Source organism: Lagopus leucura, unplaced genomic scaffold (assembly GCF_019238085.1).
Source record: "Lagopus leucura isolate 7727_CA_CO unplaced genomic scaffold, USGS_WTPT01 Super-Scaffold_100021, whole genome shotgun sequence".
Classification (NCBI taxonomy): domain Eukaryota; kingdom Metazoa; phylum Chordata; class Aves; order Galliformes; family Phasianidae; genus Lagopus; species Lagopus leucura.
Window position 1 is genome coordinate 10,118,898 of NW_024962274.1, and position 24,855 is coordinate 10,143,752.

At 46.6% G+C, this 24,855-nt stretch overlaps 2 protein-coding genes across 6 annotated transcripts in view; one reads left to right on the top strand and one right to left on the bottom strand.

The window, feature by feature from the left end:
- PIK3CB (phosphatidylinositol-4,5-bisphosphate 3-kinase catalytic subunit beta) overlaps positions 1 to 24,855 on the top strand; it is a 92,714-nt gene that overhangs the window by 6,764 nt on the left and 61,095 nt on the right. For 3 of the 5 annotated variants that reach the window (XM_042878240.1, XM_042878241.1, XM_042878242.1), the window contains one exon: positions 20,124 to 20,287. The gene's annotated coding sequence lies outside the window, so the exon portion shown is untranslated. Of the gene's footprint in view, positions 1 to 1,943; positions 2,017 to 19,324; positions 19,466 to 20,123; positions 20,288 to 24,855 lie in introns of those variants that run through there. The other 2 variants (XM_042878243.1, XM_042878244.1) reach the window with 2 other exon arrangements.
- Positions 1,654 to 2,569, bottom strand: LOC122184030 (basic proline-rich protein-like). Its single transcript, XM_042878552.1, has 2 exons — positions 2,429 to 2,569; positions 1,654 to 2,376 (listed from the first exon to the last, which is right to left on the bottom strand). Exons 1-2 carry the CDS (start codon positions 2,567 to 2,569, stop codon positions 1,654 to 1,656), a joined length of 864 nt encoding a protein of 287 aa, XP_042734486.1.

Consider the following 24,855-nt stretch of genomic DNA (forward strand, 5'->3'; position numbering starts at 1 on the left):
GCTACGGTAGGACTTGAGGAGTCTTGTGCTTTAGGTCTTGGCTTTGCAGTCTTTCAGCTTCTGCGTTAGGGCCTCGTCTGGGTCAGCATGAAACAGCTGACATATTTGCAGGAGGCTTTGATCTTTGTGTGCATGAAAATAAATCAGGATGTGTCCATAGCACTTGACTTTAATGGATAAAACTCATAAACTTGTAGATCCTCCCTTAATCTGCTTGCAACATCTACAGAAATCGACTGGAAATACCTATTGACAGCATCTCCTCCAGGACTGGCTTCAGGAGCCCAGAGCTGCCTTTCCTTCAGCCAATAACAATATGGTAACTGTGTTTAATGGCGTTACACAATTACAATTGGGCAAGTGTGGACAAGCTCGAAATGCGGAACAGCACCGAGGCAATATCTTGTGGGCTTCACAGGAACATTCTCCCTTCTTAACAGAAAGTATGTAAATGGCTCCTGGATCCTTTGCTTGCTCAGATAATGAAGCAAGACCTCCTGTTTCATTAAGCCGTGTTCCAGGAAAATTGCTCTCCTCGAGGTGTCTGATGAGAGTGAAAAAAAGAGCAAAGAGAATAAAGGCAGCGCTAATAGTGATGGGAACACAAAGGATGCGCAGAGGTGAGGAGGGAGAGGCTAGGGCTGTCAGGATCTGAAGAATGCTAACTGCGCTGACAAGTGATGGTGAGGCAAGAGGAAACTGCGGTGGGCAGGGCAGGCAGCTGCCTGCAGCCTGGAACACTCGGCTGGGCCAGGGGACATTCCAGGACTTCTTTAGAGCAACGGTAAAAAGAAGCTGAGTGAGTTGGGCCATCGGTACCTTCAGCGCTGGCCGTTCTCTGGCCATGATGTGGCACACGAGCTCCCTTGGTGCAGGTTAATCGTTTTGCTTCATACCGGTGTCAGAAGGAAGCAGCTTCTTACCAAGCTTAACCTACAGATACCATAAAAACTGCTGCAGCAATGCTGCCAAAAGGCAGTCAGGATGAGCTGCCTCTCAAAGTCTGTGAATTTAGATGTGGATATCAATGCAAAGGGACTGCACTTCTCTGGGACTGACTGGCCCAGGGTACATCATAAAGTCTGGAACAGAGCTGTTTCTCCTCAGCTGCTGCTGTGTTTCACTGCAGCTTCTCTGGAGTTACATAGCTGTTGGGTGGGTGTCTCTGTTGAGGTTACTGAACCACCGCTTCCACACCCAGAAATGATCCTTGTCCCTTCAGTGCTGTAAGAAACCAGTGCGATATGGCCTTTTTCCCTTAAGAACGCGGGTGTTAAGGAAAGGAAAAGCTGTGAAAAGCTCTGTTTCAGCCTGGGTTAGTTCATCCATCGCATCTGTCCTGCAGAAAGGGAGCTTCGAACAGCACCAAGGCAGAGGCGATGGGGGGAGCAGCAAAGGGCAGGGCGCGCCTCCTCGCGGTGTGGGTTGATGCCCGATGGCACCAGCAGGGACGAGGCTTTGTTGCTCGTGCAGCTCCTGCTCAGCTCCTGTGAGAGCAGCGCAGCTGCGGGACGGGCTGCTACGCATTGCGAGCTGTTACCCTTACCAAGCTTTAAAGCAATGCCAGGCTTTAAAAACGCCGTTAGTACATTCTTAGCGGTTTTATTTCGGCCTTATATGTCCGAAAGTTGTCATTAAACCTTTCTGCGGGTTCTACAACGTACGCGAGGCTGTCAGCTCGCGTTCATCCACCTCCGGGACCCGAGAGCGGCGGCTGGGACCGGTTCCGGGGGTGCGAGGGTGAGCCCGAGGGCTGCCGAGGCGGCAACGGCAGCGGGGCACCTCCGTGAAACCCTCTGGGACAGGGCGGGTCGGAGAAGTGCCCGCGCCGGGGACTAAGTCCTCGGGCGTCCTCTGCCGCGGCGGGGCTTCCCTGGGGAGGGGAGGAGGAAGGGGAGGAGGCGGCCGAGGCGGGCCGCCCCCAGGCGGGGCGTGCTGGGCGCCGGGCAGCCTGCAGCGGGGACGCGCTGTCGGTGCGGGACCGCGGGAGCTCGGCGGCCCCGTCAGCGGAGCCGGGTAGGAGAGCTGCGATCCTTTCTTTTCCGTTTCTCGGTCCTTCCCCGCGTGGGCTGAGCTGAGTGCCGGCCCGGCTGTACTTGGGGGGTAACGGGAGGAGGTGGGCGCGGGTCGGCGGCACTCACGGCCGCGGTGCTGGGGCTGCCCCCGGGAAAGTCGGGCTCCTGAGAGCGCTGTCTCTTCTCGGAGCTGCGGCGGCTGCTGCAGGCGGGTGGCGTTTCCTACGAAGCCCGGCGGTGCCCATCGTGCGGCTGCCGGCCGTGCCTCGCCTCCGCCGCGGCTGCTGCGCGGGGCTTCTCCGTCCCCTCTCGCCACCTCGGGACTACCCGGGGCCTCCCGTTCCTCCCCCTCCCCCCGCACCTCCACCAAAGCACTGCCCTCTTACCCCAGGGCGCCGGCTGGGCGGCCTCACGGTTCCTGTCCCTGGGGAGCTGCGCCTCGGGAGGTGCTCGGAGTCAGAAGCGTCGAGGGGATGCGGCCGCGGAGGCTGATTTGTTTCCGAGGAGCGGCGGGGCAGCGTTCCGGCGGGGCCGGCAGCGGGCGAGGCTCGCATCTCCGCGGTGTTGGTGGGAGTTCACCAGTCAAACAACATTGCAGCTTTTTTTTTCCCCTTCGGTGCTTTCCCCGCGTTCTGTCCTGAGCTGTAACCTCTCTCTCTCTCTCTCTCTTTTTTTTTTCAATAATACAAAGCATGAGTGTTATCTCGTGTAGCAAGGTGTTTTCTCCTGCTGTAATTAATCACCGCGTTGTTCCACTCCCATCGAGCACTGAGGCAATCGGTTTCTCATGGTATGAGCTGCCCTGAGTGTCGGAGGGACAGACTGCTGGCTGGGTCCTTGCTGGACCAGAGGTATTTTCAGTTTCAGACCATTGTGTTTTACTGGCACGCGTGCTGTGCTGGAGGTTATGGCAGGCAGTGACCCGCTGAAGGCATGAGCGGGCCGGGAGGGGCCTGATAAGAGCAGAGCCATGTCTGTGTGCGCATACGTGGCCTTGTTTACTTCTTGCAGACATTGACCTGCAAGAGTGCTCAGAAAGCTGCTGAGGTGCTCTGGGCTATGCATTGCCCTCGGGTCAGAATCTACACTGAATGTTTGTATGTGATGTTCCTGTAAACGTTTTCATACATGCGATGCAAAGAGCTGACATTTTATGTCAAGACCATGTGGAAGCTTGTGAGCTCATTGACTTTTGTCAGTAAGGGTGGGTGGGTACCAGAGCAGGGATGCCAGAGAGGAGAAGAAATGGAGAAGGAATAGCTACATGTGTGCAGTTCCCAAGCATGGAAGGAGTCTGGCAGTCCTGGGGTCTGGCTTCTGTTGTTCAGTGTCCTGGTGTAAGGGGTTTCCTCCTTGGCACTGGTGATCTCTAGGGATCCCAGAAATGGTGAGAAGTAGACCCGATCACCACACCACTTTCCAGAAAACTTTAAAATAAAGCATGTAATTTTTGTCAATGCCTATAGTGTGTGTGTATATCTTTGAGCAGTTGTGTTTGGCAGCTTTGTCTCAGTGGCCTTCCTGGGCTGTGTGTCCCAGCTGTGTCACAACCTCCCCGCTGACCTCACACTGCACAGGGGAGGCTCCAGTGGCCGGTCCAAGGATGCTAAGCCCCAGCTGCAGTGAAGCATGTGCTCTGTTAATGCCACCATTTTGAGGAGAAAAACATCTTGACTTTCTTTTGAGCAACGTCAAGCAGCAGCTAGTAAGTTCCAAAGTTAATGGAGCCATGAGATACAAGTGCAGTTGATCTTCTTACTCATTTCTTGACTCAACAGCATCCTTGACTGCCATGTCACCCTCATGCAGTTCTTCCTTCCCCATGCAGAGGGGCCTGCACAAATCCTGGCACTCTGCTCCAGAAGCCCACGTGCTGTGTGTGGCAATACCGCTGCCGTCATGCTCGACTCACTCCCATACTTTCAGCACATCAGGTGCCCAGTTTCAAGGCAAACAGAGCAGTGAGTGCCCAGGTTTCTTTTCCATGCTGTTGAGGAAGATATGTGTTTTTAGGACCTGGGAGTTGTGTTGGCACACTGTGTGCTGGATTCAGTGTCATTATCAGAAATTTCCTGATCTGGTTGTGAACTTTATGACCTTGTCTGGCAGGCTTCAAATAGAAGACCTTATTTTCTGCTTTGGGCAGTATTTCTTAAATTTGGTAGCGGATTTTAGCAAAACCTTTCAGGCCTGTCCTATGCTGGTCTCATATAAGACAGTCAAGCAGGGTGGCTGGGAGCCTTCCTCTGCAACACCTGGGTGTGAGCAGTGCTGGAAACAGGATGCTTGGCAAAAATGGATCTTGGCTCTGAACCATTGTGGTTTTTCTAATGAAATCTGTTTGCCACCTGCATCTCTCTAGGGTGTGACTCTATTTTAGAGATGTTGTAAATGCATAAACAACCTTCTGACCTTCCTCACTTCCATCTTTTGCTTTATTGCAATTTCCTTCTCTTCCTCTTCATCCTCTCTCACAATCCTGCGTCCTTGCAGACATTCCTTATTGCTGGCTTGAGACGTTACCAATTGACCATTGTTTTGCAGCTAATTCAGACAGGAGGAGGAAAGAGCTTGCCCAGGGAGACAGATGGCCTTCAGGATCTAATGAATAACCCCTAAATATCACGTCAGCTAAGCTCTTATTTCTTTATTTTTAATTTCTGAAGGCATCGCACAACCCTGGTTCCCACCTTGTAAATCCTGAGCATTTGTGAGGGCTCAGCACAGCTCAGTGCTGGAACATACATTGCATTCACTTCTCCGTTTTGTGAACAGAATGGACTTTAATTAAGAAATGTTGAGACTGAAATTCCCCAGAGACATTGTCATCCAGGAGTTCCATTACCCCTGACAGGTTAGTGCTGTGAGAAAGAGGTTAATTATTATTTTTTCATGGAAGTGTCTCAGATATAAGGAAGTTGTTTTTAAATCCTGAGTATTTGGGGTTGCATTTTTAATTTATTCTAATCACTGAAAACAACATTGGCACTGAAACTTCAGTGGGAGGGTTGTTTGTGAACTATTATTTTCAGTGTACTTGGCGTAATATGAGAGACTATTAACATAACCAGTCTTGCAGGTGATGGTAAATTCAACAAGCATTACTTCTGCTTGTACAAGATGGCTTTGGTTATTACTAATCTTTCACATAGAAGCCCTAGCTGACAAAAATTCTTTACAGAACTGACCCAACCCTTTGTCAGGAGTTCAGAATGACTTTTTATCTAAAATAAAATGTCTGCCTCCTCTTTAACACAGCAACAAAAAGCAGGGCTTTCATTTCATCTCACAGAAAACATTATGACACCACTGAATTACTGTACAGCAAGTTCTGTCTTACCAGTCTGTCTTAAGACTTAGGATGTGTCTGTGAAATCACAGGGTAATTTTGGTCTTCTGCTTCAGTTAAATGCCTTCCCTCAGCGATATGGCCAGGAGGAAGGTTGTTTGCCAGTGTTCCTATGTGCTTACTGTCAGTGTTGAGGTAGCAGCCTGAATCACAGAGGCTAGTCTGAGAATGTAATTAATTCTGGCAAAAAGGATATGTATTTTTCAGACCAACCTGCACTTCTGATCTACCTACAGCTTCCTTTGTGGGGTTACTCACAGCTCTGACATAATATTGTCAACATATATGTGAGTGTTAAATTGCTTTTGAGGCTTTGAAGGGCTCTATTCTTGTTGTTGCAACGATATATTACTTTTGTGCCTGTTGAAATGCAAAGCTGTGTTAGTCTTCTACCTTTTACTGTCTCAATTATGCATTTCCAGGTCGTTTCCAAGCAGGTGTTTGCTGTGTAACAATATTGACTACTGAAGTGGCCTGTGAGCTTAGCAGCTTGTGAAAATAAGCAATAAAACACAAATTCATGAGAAAGCAGCATAATAATACAAATACAAACCTACTGAGTGAAAGGTTCACGTGAGATAAATTAGCCTTCTAATAGTCCAAACAGGAGTTACTCGTGTAATTGTAGGAAAGGAAGAAGAAAAAAGTCTCTTGTCCCTAAGCCTCCCAGCTTTGTGGGTTTGATGTTCTACAGCTGCTTAAGAACTCTCATCCTCTCTTCCACTTTGCTCTCCTCTAGCACCCTTACCAGTAGCCAGTGTTGTTCCATTAACAATAACTACCTTTTCCCTCAATGGCTGGGTGTGGTGGCTGTGTAGCTGTAGCTAAAGGAAATGAGTCCTTGGTTGAGTTACTGGTGTGTGGGCAAGAGATGTGAGAGCATCGCTTCATGCAGTTAGAAATACTCAGCTTGTTTAATAGTGGGAGTGCTGCTCTTCTCATGGAAACGTACCTTTCAGTGTTGCACTCTGAACAGCTCTTATCGCTGCCTTACTGAACTTTCCCTGGTCTAAACAAAGCTGTGCTGCTATCACTTGGTTCACTTTTTTCTTTGCAGATTTTTATTTTTAGTTCCCCTGAAATCAACCTTCTACCCTTCTTTCAATGCAGATGGGTTTGTGGAGCTTGAAATAAACCATCGTGACAAATACAGTTTCTCCTGAGCTGAACTTGCAGCTCAGAGCAGAGCACGGGGCATACCCGATGAGCAGCAATGCAGTACGTCACCTCCACGTGTCCCTCAGTCATTTTGCTTCCATTTAGAAACACAGAAATGGGAAGCCATGAAAATAGCTGCATATGTCCCTTTCTTTCCACGTGTGCCTGCAATTAAAACACTGCAGATGAGTGAGTAGTAAAAAGGAACGTCTGTTCTTTCCAATGCAAGTAACATTTTGATGGCGAAGAAATTAATAGAGTAGTGAGCTTTCTCATGAATGCTCTAAGTGACTTCTGTAGTCCTTCCAAGTTCTTCATTTGCCTGGTTTTGTTTCTTTTTGCAGCTTGCACGTGTTACCTACATGCTGCTTGCACTTTGTCTTTGGTGAGGGAGACGAGATCACGGAAATCCCATTTTTCATGCTCCCCAGCTGCACAGGCAGTATTATAGGTCCACCTGTGCTGGCAGGGTTTTCCTGTTTCAGAAGATTAATTTTGTTGAGTAACTCCAAGTTCCTCTAAAAGAAACAATTTTTCTTTCCTGTATAGCAAGAGAGATTGCAATCTTCTGAGGGTATAAACTTGTTTATGGTTAACAGTAAAGCATTCAAAGGTACCTGTCTGCTTGAGATTCAGTTCCTTTGCATGGATGCTAATCCAAGCGGCTGCTGTGACTTCTGTTCCCCCTTTTAGAGGCTTTTGTCCTTGTAACCAGTGCTCCATCCAGTGACAAGTTTGTTTCTTGTTATTTCTTTCCAAGTCACAAAACCTGCTTTCTGCTTCACTGAACAGCTGCTCTGGGTGACTTCAAAACTTACATTCTGCAAGTGAGCAAATGTGGTTTCTAACACAGCTGCCCAGTGTTGATGGCCGTGAGCACTCATGCAGCTTTTACTCATTTTCTCCCCAGCCCCATTCAGTCCATTGAACTTCTCCCTCACACATTTAGTTTACTTGGTCTAGTTCCAAACACCAAAGGAAATGGCCTTCTTCCTTCTGAATTTTGCTTCTGACAAATCTTTTCACTTGTGTCCTGCATTAAACTAACATTTATTACCTTGCTGTAGAGGACATTTGAACATGGCTTGCTCAGGGAGCTATTGCCTGCACTCATGCTCTTTTCTGGGGCTCCTTTTGGGTTACTTGCCTCTTCTGCACGGTTCTTCCAGGTTGAATGTTGGTGTTTGGGCCCACCTGTGCCCAAAAGCTGGATCAGAGAGCCTGACTGTGGCTGTGCTGGGGCGGTGGGGCCTACAGTGAGAGTTGAAGCTTTTGGCCTCCAGACAGGCAGACACCTGCAACTGAAGTAGGGTGGGCGTTGTGTATGATGAACCTGTTCTCTGAAGCACATCACTGTGATCCATGAACTAGAAAGGTGCCTTCCCATGTGGTGAGAGCCCAAGCTCCACAGCCAGGCTCGGTCTCTTAGGCTGTGGTTTACCCTGCTGCAGTAACACATGACATACTTGGGTAGTCATATTTTCATCATCTCTAAGATACAGGCAAGAATAGGTGCCACAGGTGAATGTGCTGCTACCTCCTCTGTTCTGGGGCAGCTTGTTACTTATGGGGGTGCAAGAAAGGGAATGCCTCTTCCAGCCTTCCTAGCTGGAAATAGCCAGGGTCCCCAGATACCAGAACCTGGCACATTGCGTCTCTGAATCCAGTGTGTGGTGGTAAATGAATGTGGAGCCTAGAAGCCTTGGGATGGGGAGAGTACAGAGAGGTAAGAGACAAAAAGGAAGAGAAAAAAAAAAGAAGAAAAAGATACCATATGTCACCTAAAAATGAATAGGATTAAAAGGACACGATGTGTCATCTGAAATGAATGGGAGAAGGGAGTTTGCGAGGCACAATGAGATTTTTAAACTTGTTTCTAGTTTAAGCACATGATATAAAGATATGTGTTCATATATCTCTCATATAACTTGTTTTGATGGCTAGTAAGGTTTTCCATGAATAAAAGTCTTTGTTCCTTTCTCTGATCTGTCATACTTCATCTTCTAAAATAGCAAGGGCTTAGCAGCAACAATAAGAAGACGTTTGACCTGGTCTCCTGATTGCACCCCAGTACCCAGAACCAACGCATCAAATGGTGATTAATAAAAGCTGCAAGACACGAGCAACTTGCTCAGCTTGTGCCAAGGCCACAGGAGGTGTCAGGGCAGCAGGATGAGATGGTGTCTCTTTGCATTTATAGCAGACTACATCAAGCCCAGACAGAGCATCATTGCTTTGAGTCTACCTTCTGATCACAAAAGAAAATGATTCCTAACAATGATTTGGCCAATACTGCTAAGGCGATTTGATTTTTGTCAGCTTATTTCACTACGACTAGGTGGAATTTTGGACACAAACCAGACTTTCGTGTGTTTTTTTCCACCACGTACTTTGTCTCCTGCAGTGTCAAGGGGTTTGACTAAAGGATGTCAACTCAACTAGAGAGTATTTTTGATCAGATGTAACAGAAGTCGTTTGATACCAGCTTTTAAAAGTAACACTGACCAAAACTGGGAAAACAGCTTGACAATTGAGAGGCTTCTGCCAAAAACTTTAGAAAAGGTCACACTCAGCCAGCCGCTTTGGATTAACGCTATGGAAAGAAATAGAGTTAAGCTGGTTCTTTAGTAGAAGTCCCCTTAATATCATTGCAGTGTGCATCAGATAGGAAAAACTGAAAGGAAAAGGGCAAATTTGAAACTCTGGAAAAGCACAGTCAGCTAGATGGAAAGGATATAAGCAGATGGGATGAATTGGAGCGGGCGAAATGTACAGAACCTGGCATGTGCTGAGCACGTATTGGTTTGGAAAGATGGTTCAGCTCTGCAGGATTGCTCACATCTGGAAGGTTATGTGTGTGAGGGTGTGGAATTGATCAATACAGACCCAGAGTGGGAAACAGATTGTTTTTCCTGCGCATTGTAAAGGCAGATTGATAAGTAGGGTTCCTAGTGTCTCCATATCTGTCAAAGAACATGAAGTAAGCAACAGCAGTAATGCAGAACTGGCAATAAATGTGTTATGCAAGCACTCATTCCTAGTGCCTGACTTCAGTAGCCATAATTCTAATGCATTTGTTTGCTATCAGTTGTTAAGTGCAAAGCACTTTGCTAACATCCAAATTACTTGTTTGCTACTGAATGAACCAGTCGTGAATCAACTGCAGCAGCATTTGGTTCCATCAGTACAGCGTCCAGGTGGAAGAGAACTTGCTTTTAGTCTAAGCAGTGAGAGAAAAACCCTGACAGCACTGAGCTTTCTGCTGGTGATGTCACAGGTGCAGCCACGTGCAGAGATACCTGCAGGAACTGCCTGGATGCATTTGTGGGGAGGTTATGCTGGGAGTTGTTTCACTGGGGCTGCGATGTGCTCAGTCTGCCCAGAAGGACCTGTTTCCAAATGTTTTGTTTCAGGCCAGGTGTGGGGAGTGGGGCGTCAGCTTGTCCTTTTAAACTGTGCTCCAGATACGTGCTTTTCGTGTATTTTAGCAGGGTATGGAAAAGCTGTATCACACTATTGCAGTATTCTGCATGCTTCCAGTGCTGGGAGGGGCAAGCCCCTGAAGCAGTTATCGCTGGCTGTAAGGAGAAACAAAGCATTGTTTGTTGAGTCTCCTCTGTTATTATTCTAAGTCAGTGTTTACGCAGTGGAACAGCCCCACTTCTTTATTAGATACTAATTAGAGTCTCTTCATTTTTTTCATTTTCTTTTGAGGGAGGTTATCACCTGATCTGTAACAACTGGAAATAATCAGTTTTTTAATAGAGTTCATATGGCCAACCTGCCGCAGAGCTGCATGCCAATTCCCTGAGCTGTCCTCGTGGGAGAAGCAGAGAAAACAACAAAAGAAAACCAAGCTCAGCTTTGCAAGAAAAGTGTGTGGTAAACGACAATTTAGCTGAACATCAGCAATTCCTAGATGTGTGTAAGATGATTAAGCCATGGAGTGTAATGGTGTGTTTTTTTAACAGCTGCAACACAGCCTCATTTAAAAAAAAATCCGTGTATTTCTTTTTCAGTTCTCACATCCCAGTGAAAAATGGTAGTTTGAGATACTCGATTAGAGGAGATAGGAGTACAAGTCTCTCTAATATTTTACTGAGGTATTTTTCTCAAAGCAGTATTTTGCATTACAGTCAAGATTTATGGGTTAAGTATACGCTTTTGAAGTTAAATTATTAGAGGAAAGCACTACAGTTAAAAAGTTTTAAGAGGCTTTGAGCATGTGTTTTATGTAAAAATTGCTATAGAATCAACTTTGTTACATCTACATCACAAACTTTTATTGCAATGTGGAGTATATTTATTTTTTTTGTATTGTAGATGTTGTAGACACTGGATCCTTTCATTTTTATGGTGTGGGGTGCAAAGATGGCATTTCTAAGATGTGTGTTAGCTGATAGCTGACACTTATGGCCATCATGAAACACCCCTCCAGTCCACACTGTTATTGATTTGCTTTAATTGGAAGTCATCCTTATCAAAAGAACCAGTAAATATAGTTAATGGTGAGGAAAGGATGCGTTTGAAGCTTCAGCTTAAATCATTCTGTGTTTATACAAATGTAGGGTGCCATCAGAAACTCTGCTGGATTTGCATGAAGTGGTTAAGGCAGCCTGCTCTCTTCCAAGGGCAGTGCATCACTGCTCCTGCCGGTTGATGGGATTGCTGCAGCTGGAACCCTCTGATGAAGCCCTCAGCTCGAGGCTGAGGCAGCATGCAGCAGTAAGGGGACAGATGTATGGGCAGGCTGGTCTCTGCATTTCTGTACGTCAGATGGGCTGTCATTACACTCAGTCTTGGCAATCTATAGTCTTTGTGCTGTGCCCGATGAGCAGCCTGCTCCTGGTGGGATGGGTGCACTGCCCTGTGCTGTGGTCCTGCCAAGCACTGCTGTGCAGCACGAGGTGGGGGTGGCTGTTAGGCTGGCATCTCCTTCCTTGTGCTGACTGAGACAGGCTGCATTCTTGGTGGGTGGCTGCAGGGGAAAAGTGAGTGTGAATGTATTTCTTCTGCTGTCAGCGTGGCTCTCCCTACATGTAGAGCTCACTCGTGGACCTTGGTGCCCTCAGTACCAGTTAAATGTAATTTCTTGGAAAGTCTGGAAGCCACTGATCTTTCTGGGTGTCTGCTGAGCCCAGGCAGTCATGTTCTTTGAAGCCTAGAAGTCGGAAGTTCTATCATTCTTTCACCAAAGACGTTATTTCACAGTACAAAGAAGAATTATGAGTGCAGCGGGTTGCTGATTCTTAGGAAAGTGGCAATGGTGAGGCAGAGCTATTTCCAGACGTGTTTGCAGCTGCTTTGCTCTTTCCAGTGGTTCCTCTTCTGTGGAGGAGCTAAAAGCAGTGAGGAAGTAATGTGCAAAAAACCTTTCTTCAAAACATTTCTTAACGAGTGCGGCACATTCCTGTGATATCTGTGATAGCAATCATTAACTCGTGTTTCCAGCAACTCATGTTGCTGGGAAGAACTTTCTGAGCAGGACGGACTCCTGGTTGAGTTTGACTTTATGCCTGTGCTAATCAGCCTGTACATAAAGATAGTCCATAGCAGGTACTGAGATGTGCATAACAGTTTTCATGCAGTTGCAATCTGATTTTGCTCTGATGGCCATAAATTTTGTTTCACTGTGCTTTTGTCTTCCTTGAGTCACTGCTATCAGTGTAGCAGTTGTGTGGAGATGGGAAGCCTGCTGAGAGCAGCTGGCCTTGGGGTCTGGAGCTGTGACATTCAGCGTGCAGGCTCATTGCAGAGCAGAGATTGGGCAAAAAGGGCTGCTGCTGTAAACATGGGGAAAGGCCAGGGCCTGGAGGAGGTTGTGTGCTGGTATTTCTGCTTTCCATGTGTTGCCCACGCAGGAGTATGCTTTGTGCAGTTTGTCTCTGGGATCAATTTTGTTGCAACTCCATAATGAAGGCTTGGGGAGCTCACTGTGCTTTAAGGCAGTCTTCCAACAAGTTCAGTTGGAGCCGCGTATCAGTAAACATCAAACCAAGTCATTAATATCCCATCTTTAGATGTTTCTGTGACTTGCTATACCACAAGATTGCATGTGTGCTGTTGTTCATGAAAGCCCATCAAAAACTCATTAAAAAGCAGTATGAGTTGCTGTACTTTCAGGTTAGAAGAACAGCTGAGCTTTTTCCTTTTGAAGCAGCTTTGTGTGTAATGAAACGTTTTGCAGATCAGCAGAGACCCTTGGCTCCAGGTAACGTTCAGCACTGCTGGTGCTGTGACCTCGGCTGGGCCGTGAGGTTGACTGCCAGAGAAATGATTCATTAATGCAGAGGAGAACAAGCCAGCTCACCTGCAACCGCTCTCAGCCCTGTGCAGCTAAGAGACATCAAAATAAATAATTTATACCTAAAAAATGTTATAGGAAAGACATGATTTTTAACAGAGCTGTTGGGTAAGAAGGTGAAGTTTTTGCTCAAGCACTTTTCAGAGTGGAATTTAGTGTTGTTTACTGGGAGTTCCTCAGACACTTGACCCTAGGGCAGTCTCTCCTACAGAAAGCCCTTTGGGAAAGCACAAATTCCAATGGAAAATCCCAGACATTTTGTTGGGCAGTTTTCTGTTGGGCATAGTGGTTTTCAGTCTCCTTGAGGTGATTCAAAAGCCTATCTTCATCCAAGTGATGTCCTAGCTTCTATATGTTTTTTGTGTGGAAGCACATCCCCTTTGGGTTAGTTTGTGCAGAACCACATTTGCCACTGTTGTGAAGTGTCAAGGATAGTAAGGGAGGAGGAATTACTGGTGTATGCTGTGCAAACAGCATGCATGCCTGAAGCAGTACTAAATTCCAAGGGGATTTCCTCCACCAGTCTGAAAAGGACTGTGGCTTCCCAACACTGTGCTCTCACTCCCTGGGAAAAACAGTATGTGAAAATACATAGGTTTGAAATTGGGAGCATGGGAGGACGGGTAATGAGCAGACAGTTTGTGACGAAGAGCCAGAGGTTCATGTAAAACATCTTCAGCAGTATGGGAAGAGCCCAGCATACCTGTGACTAGAACTTGTCCTTAACCCTATTACCAGAACTACAGTATAGTGGGACACCATGATGCTTCATTGCTTAGGCTGTGAGGCCACCAGAGATATCCTTTCCTGAGGAGGGCTTTATTTGATAAGGCTTTTAAAATCTATACTGGGAGATAGGAAGGAAGATGCTAGTAGTCAGTGATTGTTAAGAAATGCTCCATTAATATTAAACTTTAGGTGCAGAAGAACAGAGGACTTTCCACTATCATAGAGGGAAGCAATACCAGTTAAGCCAAGATCTGCAGCAGGAACACTTACTGGAAATGTTTACATGTTACTTAATGCCTTGACATGCATTATTCAGCTTGTGCAATGTCAGCCAGGGTGGAGCAGGGAGGAATGGCTTTGCAGAAGAATGTTTGCTCCCCGTGGAATATTTTCCCGAACATAACTACCTTTTTTTGGCAAAGAGATGCATTCCAGGAATAAAAATAAAAAGCTCTTCTAACACATTTTTATGAACTACTGGAATGTGCTCTCTTGCAAAGGTGACCTAACCTTATCCAGAAGGCTACAGCTCATCTCCAGGCAGTGATATCCCATCGGTATGGCCTCACTGTAGAGCTGGATTTAAAAAAAAAAAAAAAAAGCCTTCAGTGATCCCCTTCCAAGCAGAAGAGCTGTGCAATAAATGATGGAGCTTCTTAAATGGATGTGGTTTTCTTCTTGGAAATGAAACTCCGCCTTCCCAATCAGAGGCTTATACAGCAAGTGCCCTCCTGAGAAAGCCGCTTCAGCACGTGCTTCCATCTCCTGATGTGCCCAAAGGACTTCCTGAACTGCAGCCAAATGGGCTGTGCTGACAGAAAGGCAAGGATGGTTCTCTGCTCATGTTAGCAATGTCACCGTGATACAGGAGAAGAGGGTAGGAAATAGATTGCAAAGCATGAAGTTAGGCCAACACCCCTCTGCTTGCCTCTGTGTTTACTTGGCATCCAAACAGACAGAAGTTTCATGATTCACCTGCTGTCTGATTTGTTTCACAGACAAAGCTGTGATAAATAGAGAATTGGCATCATTTGCATAGTTATTTAATCCGACAGGGTGTGATTCATAGCAGCGAAGCTTTCAGACTTGTGATAGATTGCCAGACAGAGTGGGTGAAAGAGGCGCGTACTTCGATTTGGTTCACCAGCACCTGGAAACAGGTTATGTAAGGAGTTTTAACACAGGCATGGAGTCTGGGAACACTGAGGCAGGCTTAATTTGTAAGTTTAAGAAGTTACAATAATATACTTATGCTGCAATGATTTTTTTTTTGATGGCATCTAGCCAGATTTAGTAACATTGGCTGCTCGGGACCAGATGCTTATGTAGCCCAAAGATACTGTCTGAAATGTCATTCCAAGAAATAACAGGAGTCTTCCTGATTCAGGCTGCCTGGAGTGTCTGACCACCAAAGTTTGCATGGAGTGTTGCTGCAAACTGTGTGCTGGAACGGAGGAGTGTTCCCAGCACCTCTTTGGCATCGTCTGTGCGGCGCACGTTAATCCCGCAGTGCGGGCGCTGTTCTGAAATGCATCGGATGCGGTTGTTACTGAGGGCAGGGCTCATGGCTTGTGATCACGAGAAGCTGTATTAACAGAACTGTGAGATGAAAGTGTTTGTTTGTTCCAGCAGTGCTGCATGTGCCTGGTTCTCACTGATTTCAGGATGTCTTCGTAAATCTTCGCACTGATCCTACTGTTGAAGAACAGTTTTATAACAAAAGAAACATTGATATGAATAGATGCTTGTGAATTAGCATTAGGGAGCTTCATGGACATTTGAGGCATTGTTAATAAGAAATTCACCAAGACTGTTTGAATGCTTAGCTGGTAGTTATATGTATTTTGTTAGCACTTTTAATACCACTTACAAGTTTCTACTTTTAAAATGATAACATATTCACAAGTGGGAAGAAGCACACATCTGAGATTTTAAGTAAAGGCTTAAAATAAGCCTATATGCTAGGAACAGATGTTTTTAGAGGAATGATTTTGGATGTAATACTTGTCATACAGCTGTACTAGCTTTCTAATAGTGTGTAATCATCAATGATATGGAAGTGGTCCTGTTTTTCTGTGGGTTACCAAACTGTTAATGCAGTACCTGTGCTCTGGAAGCAGTAATATAACACGTTTGTGTTCATTTCTTTCTTTGATTTATGCATAAATCAAAGAATAAATCAAAGAATGGCGTATAACTCATGGGAGATAAAGGAAGATTTGTTTCTGAGCAAGTTTTTCGTGATTTGTAAATGGCACATGACCAAATTCAGAAGTGATGTTCATTCTGTGCTGCAGGTCAGTAAATGGGTTTGACTCAAAGGGCAACCACATTGGTGTCATGTCAGGGCTAAAGATTGTTCTCTCTTATGACAGTTATACACAAAATGAAGTTTTGTTAACCCTGACTTACAGCACTGACGTAAGTGACTGGACAATGAACTTCTCTAAGCAGGCTTGACAGAACAGCAGTTCAAAGACTTCTGCAAGGCTAAATTGAGAAATAAGTCTACCTTCGTACATTCCATAGCCATCCATACTCATTACAAAGTGTGATAGTCTCAGTAATACTCCTGATCACTATTACTCTATTTCTTTTCACAGTTGTAACATCTGTTCTGTTATCAGAACAGCCTTAACAAAAAGGCCAGCCAGAAAATAAATAAGTGAAGGGAGGAGGCAGATAAGTTTCTTTAAACCATTTCTGTTGCAGTTCCCGTAATTAATTTCTTCCCTAGTTTTTGCCTTTGGCTGAGAACAGTAATATACCATTAACCCGAGGATGTGAAACATGCTGTGCAGTGCTTGGAAGGGTGTCAGAAGCTCCTCCTGTAAGGGTAAGGAGCTATTTTATTGCCTTTTCAGTTGTTGGACAGTGTAATCCCAGTAAGCATTTCAGCAACTTCTAAGGTAATTGTGAAACCTGATGGTTGATTTTTGTAATTAACATGTTGCAAAGATGGACGTAACCGGTCATATACATCAGGACAGGTGTGGCAGCTATTACACTTAAAGTGCTATCTAATGCATTAAAACCTGCTGGACTTTGAAGCCTATTTTTAGTAAGAGAATAAATAAGCTGTCTGTGCCCTACTTTTTGCCAAAATGTGTCACGGGATCTTTATATTTGATTAGAAAAGTCAGTAGAAATAACACAAGGGAACTCATTGTCTCATCTAAAAAGTTCTAGCAATTCAGTGCTCTTTTTCATGACAAAAAATTGCTAATATAGGGTATGAGTTCAGACCCACACAGTGGGCAGGTGAGAAGCAGCTGGGGGAGACTTGTCTGTGTGATGTGTGAGGTTACGTGGAGACACAAGTCTGGGCTCTATTAGGCACTGTTTATTCAAGATGCCTTAATGAAAGATTGTGTTGTATGGGTGTGTTAGGAAATTGGTAAAACTGAAAAAGTATGTAGAAATGTTTATATATAAAAGGAGAGCATAGCAGCAAAGTCAGACTGCTGTGTCAGGATGGTGTTGCTCTTTGTGAAGGCCTTGCTTACTCTGACCAAGTGCTTTCGGTCTTTGCTGTCTGTTACAACATGGACATCCACCTGCCTGATGAATAAGCTGTCTTGTGCAGTGTGTCCATACCCAGAAACCCATCTGTCATGAGCAGGAGCAGAAAATAAGCGACTACTCACAAATGTTGTAGTATGCAACCAGTGACTACGGCATGTTCAACCAGTTTCTGTACAGAAAAATCATACGAAAAATATTGCTTTATTACAACAAGGTTAGCATAGAATTGGCATAAATTGATCAAAAATGCCACCATGTAAGAGTGTCTACCCCAAAACTTCTAATTGTGGCGTTTGTGATTTGAAGCAGTATGGCAGTGTGTGCCTACTGCTGTGGATGTACAGGATGGGATACTGGGGTTTGGCTCCCAGCTCATACTGATGCACTCACAGCCTCAGTCAGAGGGATTCTGGTCCCCTAGGTCATGGCCCAGACCCAGGGATCCCAAGAGAGATGGCAGTGCCCATGGGAGGGCGGGCTGTGCTGGTGGGCAGGCCGCGGGCAGCTCTGGGCGCTCAGGCTGCTCTCTGGTTGCAGCCACCCCTGTGTGACAGCTCAGTCAGTCTGCATCATAGGGGAAAAAGGGAAGGAGCTGAGCCCACTCAGTGACAGCAGGGCTCTGTCTCCCTTAAGGGTACATCAGCTGACTGCTTGTACTGCTGATGTGTTACAGTGGTCAGGAAAGGTCAGGAGGACAAGGAAGAGGCCTTCTATTTCTAGTGGCTTTGGGTCATTTAAGTTAGGTTTACAGATTTAAAATGAAGGGCCTCAAGCACTGCATTCAGTAAAGGCACAGAACAAGGAAGTGCAAGGATGAGTGTGCGGCTACCAGTGCCGCTGGCTGTGTGGGGCCCTGTTCAGATAACAGCTTGCCTCTCGGGCTCCTGTATGCCTGCTGTAGGTTCTTGGAGAACTTTCCACTGAAGTTTATATGTGTTAAATAACTGTTTAGCAAAACACTGTTAAAAGCTGCTTGGTGTTACTGCAGGCTGTAGCTTCATCAGCCAAATTCAGCATCCGTTTTGTCTGACATCTGCATTTGCAGTCTGGTACCGAATGTCACTCAGTCCATTATTTGCTGTTGTCTCCCTCTCCACCAGAGTCAGTGTGAGAAACAAAGAGCAGCTTATTGTAGAAGCACACGTGGGTACAGTCCTGGTACACAGAACACCTTCTGAGGGAGTGTTCTGCTTCCAGAACTGAGCAAGGCAGAGTTCTTCACCACAGCCATTATCATACAATCACAGAATCACAGAATGGCACGGGTTGGAATGCAACATAAAGCCCTTCCACTTCCAACCCCCTGACACAACAGGGATATGATACCACCCACCTGGCCAGGCTGCCAGGGCCCTATCCAACCTGGCCTTGGACACCTGTCCAGATGGGCATCCACAGCTTCTCTGGGCAGCCTATGCCAAGACCTCACTGCCCTCACAGTGAAGAACTTCCTGCTAACATCTGACCTAAATCTGTTCACCACAAGAAGTTCTGTGCATTAACTTATCAAGGCTGATAGGTTTGTGGATGTTGTGTTGTATCACAAAGGGGACATCAGCAAGTTGCCACCAGTACCAGCATTAAAGTTGTGGTAAATGATTTCTAAGCATCTCCTGTCCAGTATTCAGCTGTGTTTTGGATCACTGTCCTTTAGATTTACTAAGATGCTTTTTCTTTTTTTTTTTTTCTTTTTCCCTTTCTCTCTCTCTCCAGAGAAGTTTTTTCTGCTTTAGGCCAAAAATCTTTTGCACGTATCCTCTCTTCTGCCTGGGTCTGCTGCTGCAACTGTAAGCTGTCCGCAGAGGCACAGTGTGTGCACTGGTTCCTTTTTCTAAACATGGCTGTTACACAGGGCTAAAATAGTGTATACCAGAATGCTGAAAATGACACATTTTCAAGTGACCAAGAATGTGCCCTAGGTGTACAGCTGTTTTGCATGTAAAGACATGACTCAGATACAGCCTTTCTAGACAAAAACCTTTTGTTATACTGAGAACATATGTAACAATAGCCTGGGGGGGCAGAATAATAGAGCATTTGTTGTTTTGCAAAGTGGTGGGGGGGTGGAAGAGAATCTAAAAATAGGGAAATTGAAAATTTAAGTGATATTTAAAACTTCTGCTTCTTTCACTGCCATGTAGGGCATAAAAATGTTTACTTAAGGTGCTACAGGCGAATTCTTTATCCATATTGCATGCACTCCCCATAACAGCTGCCTGTCAGACATGAACACAAGCAGAGTGCTAGCCGATTGACTGTAATCTGAAATATGCTGGTAACTGCTGATTGAGATCGCTTCACTCCCACCACGAAGTTCTGAGGCATTAAAGCACAGAATGAAAAAGAAATGTGAAGTCTGAAGCACCAACCTACAGAAATCTCCCCGTGAGTGGATTTCCCTGAATTCTATTCATAGATGCAGCTGAAGGCGTATATAATATAAAACAGTGTCTAAGTGCTTGTAGCTTTATACACGATGGGCAATTCAAGGCGCCATTATTAAATTGAAAAAATGGCAGTGTAGAGAGTACTATGAAGTTTCTGGATTGTAGCCCTCTGCTACTTCTACTAAATCACTCTCATTTGCACTTTATAGTGTTATTCTACAAAGACTGTACCAGATCCTGTAATATTGCAAAATCTTGCATAAATAGCTTTAAAAAAAAAAAAAAAGTCCCAATTTTTCCAAGAATAGTCAGACATGAAACCATTTGTCATCAGCAAAGCCAACCAGTGCGCCAAGGGCTGAGTATCCAGGCCAAGACTATTGGAATGCTTAGAGGCAAACCCACAAGTATTAGACTGGTTTGAAAAGGGATACGTCTGGGGCTTCTTGCACTACTGGATTTCATTTGTGCCTTGTTTTTCGGAACTGTGTTTCAGTATCAAGGTAATCTTTACACAAAGCAGCTCACTGAGCTGAACTCCGCTCAGTTATATAGGATGTGATCCACAGGGATGAGATTGTCTGTGTATGCTCTTATCTGATGATGAAACAGTTACATTCACTTAAAATCTGCTGTTTGTTGTTTTTTTTTTCCAGGAAGAAAGGAAGTCAGACGGAGTCACTGCAGTACGAGGCAGCAGCATGATGCTCCAACACAGCACGGGTAGAGTCAGGCAGCTGTAAGAGAGCCGGGGAAGGGCATGAAGAGGAACCATTAACTGAGACAGACTGCAGACAGACGGCGAAGGCGCCAGCACCGGGTAGGAAATGCTCCTCAGTAACTTCTGCCTTCTGTTGAGGTTTGCCTAGATGTGGTATTGCACTCTCACCTTTCGTGCCACATAGCACCAAATTAATGTTCCCAAGTTAATGGGGAGGTGACTGCCTTCCCCTGGAATTCCGGTCCACCTGTTGTGGTCGGTCTGTTTGTTTGAAACAGGCAACCCAGCCTCTCCTGGCTGATTCCTGACCCAAGGTAATGAATTTTTAGCGCCCTCACAGTGGGTAAGTGGAGCCGATGAGGGATTAAATTCATCTCTCTGTTTTGAAAACTGGAGTAACTGGAAAATGAACTGCGTGGCTGCGGGCACGCGGCCGGGCAGCGTGGGAAGCAGCCGGAGCTGCCCGTTTCTGCCACGTTCCGTTCTGATGCGGTTATCCCAGAAGCGCCGGGCCGGGCCGTGGGGCTGCATACGGACTCCATCGACGCGGGACCAGCTTTATCCCGCCGCCTTCCCACGGCCGCGTACGGAATGATTCCGTAAGGAGGCGGCCGAGCCGAATTCGCAGAGCGGCCCGGCCCCGGCAGCGCGGCTCGACTCCGGCCCTCACGGGATCACGGGCCGGGCGGGACGCGCCTGCTGATTGGCCGCCGCCGGCGGGTCGATATTGAAAGCTGCGTCCCGGTTGGCGGCTCGCGCCGGGGGCCGGGGCGGGGCCCGAGGGCGAAGCCATCGCCTAGGTAACCCGGTGCCCGTGGAGGCGGCGTGAGGGAGAGGACGGAGCCGGCCCCGCTCGTGCCGGAGCCGCCGCGCTGGCCGGGACCGGGGCTGAGACCGGGGCTGAGACCGGGGCTGGGACCGGCCGCCGCTCGGGCAGGTGGGTGCCGGGAAGCGCCGGTCGGAGTTCGGAGCGGGGCCGGGCCGGCGCGGCGGCTTTCCCCCGGCCCTTTCGGTCCATCCCCGCCCCGCAGGAAGGGGCGCCTCCGGGCTGCGGCGCGTTGCGACACGGCCGTCGCTCAGCCGGGCGGGCGGCGCTGCCCTCGTTCCGGCGGTGGGACGGCGCGGCAGGAGCCGCAACGAGTGGCCCGGCAGCGTCCCGCCGCTCGGGGCGCCGGGCGGCGCGTTTCGCGCTGCGCTCCCTGAGAGCCGCGAGGAGGAGCGGGGCGGCGGGCCGGGCCGGAGCTCGAGCTGCCGTCGCGCAACTCACGGAGCGGGGCCGCGTGCGGCGAACCTGTCCGGCGCGTGGCGGTGCAGGAACCCTCCTGCCGGAGCCGGGACGGACCCGCGAGAGGAAAGCTTCGGGGTTCGGCGGACTGCTTTCGTCCCTAGATGGGCTCACGGGTTCTGCTCCGCTGCAACTGCAAAGCGCGGCCAAAGCCAACGGCGCGCGGCGCTGCGCTCCTCGGGCGGCGGGGCGGGGCCAGAGCTGCGGTTCCAGAGCTACTGACCAGGTGAGAGCCGGCTTCGTGAGGCTCGTCTTGGCGTTAGGAAGAGCCGCTCGTGAAGAAATAATGTATTTCAGCAGTTGTGTCGAGGCGTCGGAGCAGTGCGTTAGAATGGAATCGGTGACCGGGCTGCTGGGAAGCGTTGGGTACAGAAATGTCAGTGGTGAGCTGAGGGCAGGGGCCGGAGCGGCAGCGCTCAGAGCTCCTCGCTTGGCCTCGGTGTGTGTGCATATTGCAGATCTCAGAGCTATCGAGGGCACTGTCCTGTGGGTTGACTTGGGAACATGCTTAGCTGGGATTCCTGCTACAATTATAGACTTATTGCAAGTTATTAAAAAAGAATTGCCACCGCGTATGGTCTTGAAATACTTTCGTTAGTGCCTATGTCAGTATCTGTTTTTCTGTAACAAAAATCACTTCCGTTAAGTCAAGTTTCACTTCCCTGGAATATCTGATGTCATAGGCTTGCTGGTTCCCCAATTGTCTGTGGAGCTTTGGCAGAACTCCAGATTCTGGTGTAGGAATGGCTCCTGAACAAAAAATAATAAAAATAATCTCTTTGACTTCTGCGATGTAGCAAACAGGGAATGCATCGTGCCTCTTCTCACTGCTTTAATGCCTTTCTCTTTCTAGGAAGCAGTGCTCACACTTAATGTGTGTGTAAAGTGTTGCACATTTTCTGTAATGCTGCCTGTGTCTGCAATACGCTCTGTTTGGCAAACGTGACTTTTTAAAAAGTCCCATCAAAATGCAAGCTGATGGAATGCTCCATGTGCTGGACAGGGATAGGAAAAACATGAGCTGCTTTTCTTTCAGCTGGCGGTGGAAGTACGTGCTGGTGCTTGGCTGCTCAGCCTGACAGCCGCCATGTGTTCCAGAGAGGGCTCAGGCAGCTAGCTGCGTTTTATGGGTCCGGGGATGCATGTGGAAACTGCCCTGGGCTCTGTGCCTCTTGTCATCAGGCAGCCTACCTGGACGTGGCCCCATGTTGGTAAGCTGTTGTCATTTGACATTCTGTTTTATGTGGAGTCCGTGTTGCTGTTTAGGCTTTAGGTGGGTTTTCTGGCCTGTTATGCTTGGTAGCAGCAGAGCACAAGTTACTCAGTTAACTTTTTCACAACTGGCAGTTTTTGTGAACGCAATGCAGGAGAGAGAGAACCTGAAGTAAACGCCGTTTGTACAGGTACATAGGAAAGCTTGTTTGTTAATGAGCGTTTGTGTTCATGTTGATGTGCCCAGAGCATTAATACCTGTAGTGTCAGAGTCTGCATCTTTGTTTGCCTCAAATGTGAGGACCTGGAATCCTGAGGGAAGAGAAATATCAGCGTTAGTGCACTGAGCTTTATTTTGTGGTGGTGCTGATGGCCCTCACAGGGCTGCAGTGTGTTTTGCTGGGATAACTACGTCAGCTCTTGTGGCAAATACTGACTTACATTAGAAGCAGAGCAGATTTAAAAATTAATTTTAAGAATTCACAATAAAAACCTGTAGTTGCATAGTTCTACTTTGTGACACAAGGTCTGTGCCCGCAGTCTGGGCTAACAGTGTGGCGGGGCTGCCACCAGTTGCACTGTGCAGTTATGAGGCCAAGAATCTGTGTTTGTGCAGTGCCTGGGGTGTCTGCTGCTTTGTGTGCAGCACTGACCCAACTGCTCTACAGGCTGTTGATTTCACTTGAGTAAATCTTCATGTCTGAATATTTGGTGCAAGTACATTCAGGAATGAGCCTCCATTTACATGCGTTACAGTTGCAGGGCGAGGCCCCTGTGAGTAAACAGGCTGCGTGTGTTGTGAGCAGAATAATCGGATTTACCTGGTGGCTTCAGAGATAATAGAAACAATAATGAAACTGACGATGTCAAAAAAGCTTCCTCTGACAAGGCGTGAGATAGGAGCAGCTGCACCACCTCCCATGGATTTGTTTGCTCTGTTTATTGGTTTGGCAGCTGTAGGTAGCCCAAGTTTCATTGCAGCGTGCTGCAGGATGTGGCCTCAGAGACTGCACGCAGACAGGGCTGTCCTTGGTAAGGTGTCTGCTACCTCTGCTTTGTGGCTTTGGCTGAGGCAAAATGCCCCAAATGTTTTTCAGTTGCTTTGTTTATTGAAAAGTTTGGGGGCAGATGTGATAACTTTGTTGTTTGTTTTTAAGTTTGGAATTAATCAAAATTACTATTTTGACTTTGAGACAGTCTACATATAAGGAAATACTTTATCTACTTTGAAAAGAGTGTCAAAATGAGTACTGTAATTACTGCCTTGATTCAAAACTTACAAGATATAAACTTCAGTACTTAGTTTCTTTCAGAACTATGAAAAGCATGCTTTTGACAAGCAGTGTTGTTCTTAATGTTCTCCATGAAACTGAACTACAGAAAGTTTTCTTCTACTTACATATATCTTGGTATGATTTGCAGTACTAACTCCTCTAATTTTTTACATAAGTGTTGTGAATTCTGCATCAAGCCATCCTAAAAGAGATTCCATCACAGATAGCGGCATCCAGTTTTATGCTTGTGCAATTTAGTCTACGTGTTGCTGTAATGCTGAACCGTTTTACTTCTGAAGTTCAGTTGCTAAATGATCCCAGATTTTTTTACTTCTACACGTTTATTTATTTTTTTATTGTTAACAGAAACTTCTGAGCAAGTGAGGTCTGGTGCCTTGGGGCAGGGGTGGAGTGAGATAGAAATAGGTGAAATGGATCTGCCTCTGAAAATGAGCACTTCCCAAGGGGCCTTGAAGAATGATGAATGCTGCTCACAGAATAGCTGTATAAATACACTTGCCTGCAGAAACTGTGACTGAATGGTATGGATATGTCCTATAATGGAGAAAGAATTTGTGTTGTGGATTCCATTTTTGTGTCTATATATGATGGCGTATTGCATGAGTTTACTTTAAGAGGTGGAGGTGAGAAGCCCGTGATTTCTGATTTCCTTTTATACGTCTTACAAGCAATAAGTGCATTTATGTTATTGTCTTTTGGAAGTGGAGTTTTGGGATACACCAAAGTTTTCGAGTGAATATTCTGAACTTTTCCTGATGTTCTTCTGAGGCTTTTGTTCCCTTTCTTCTTGTATCCAATGTAGGAAACAGAGATTTTTGTCCACATCTTAAAAATTTTCATCAATTCCAAATTAATTATTGAGGAGTCCACTGGGA

What these genes read in the sequence shown, in the direction of transcription:
- LOC122184030 (XM_042878552.1), bottom strand. Translation starts at nt 2,569, where the DNA reads ATGCGAGCCTCGCCCGCTGCCGGCCCCGCCGGAACGCTGCCCCGCCGC. An exon ending in GCTCCCCAGGGACAGGAACC is followed by an intron (nt 2,377 to 2,428) that starts GTGAGGCCGCCC and finishes GCTTTGGTGGAG; the next exon opens with GTGCGGGGGGAGGGGGAGGA.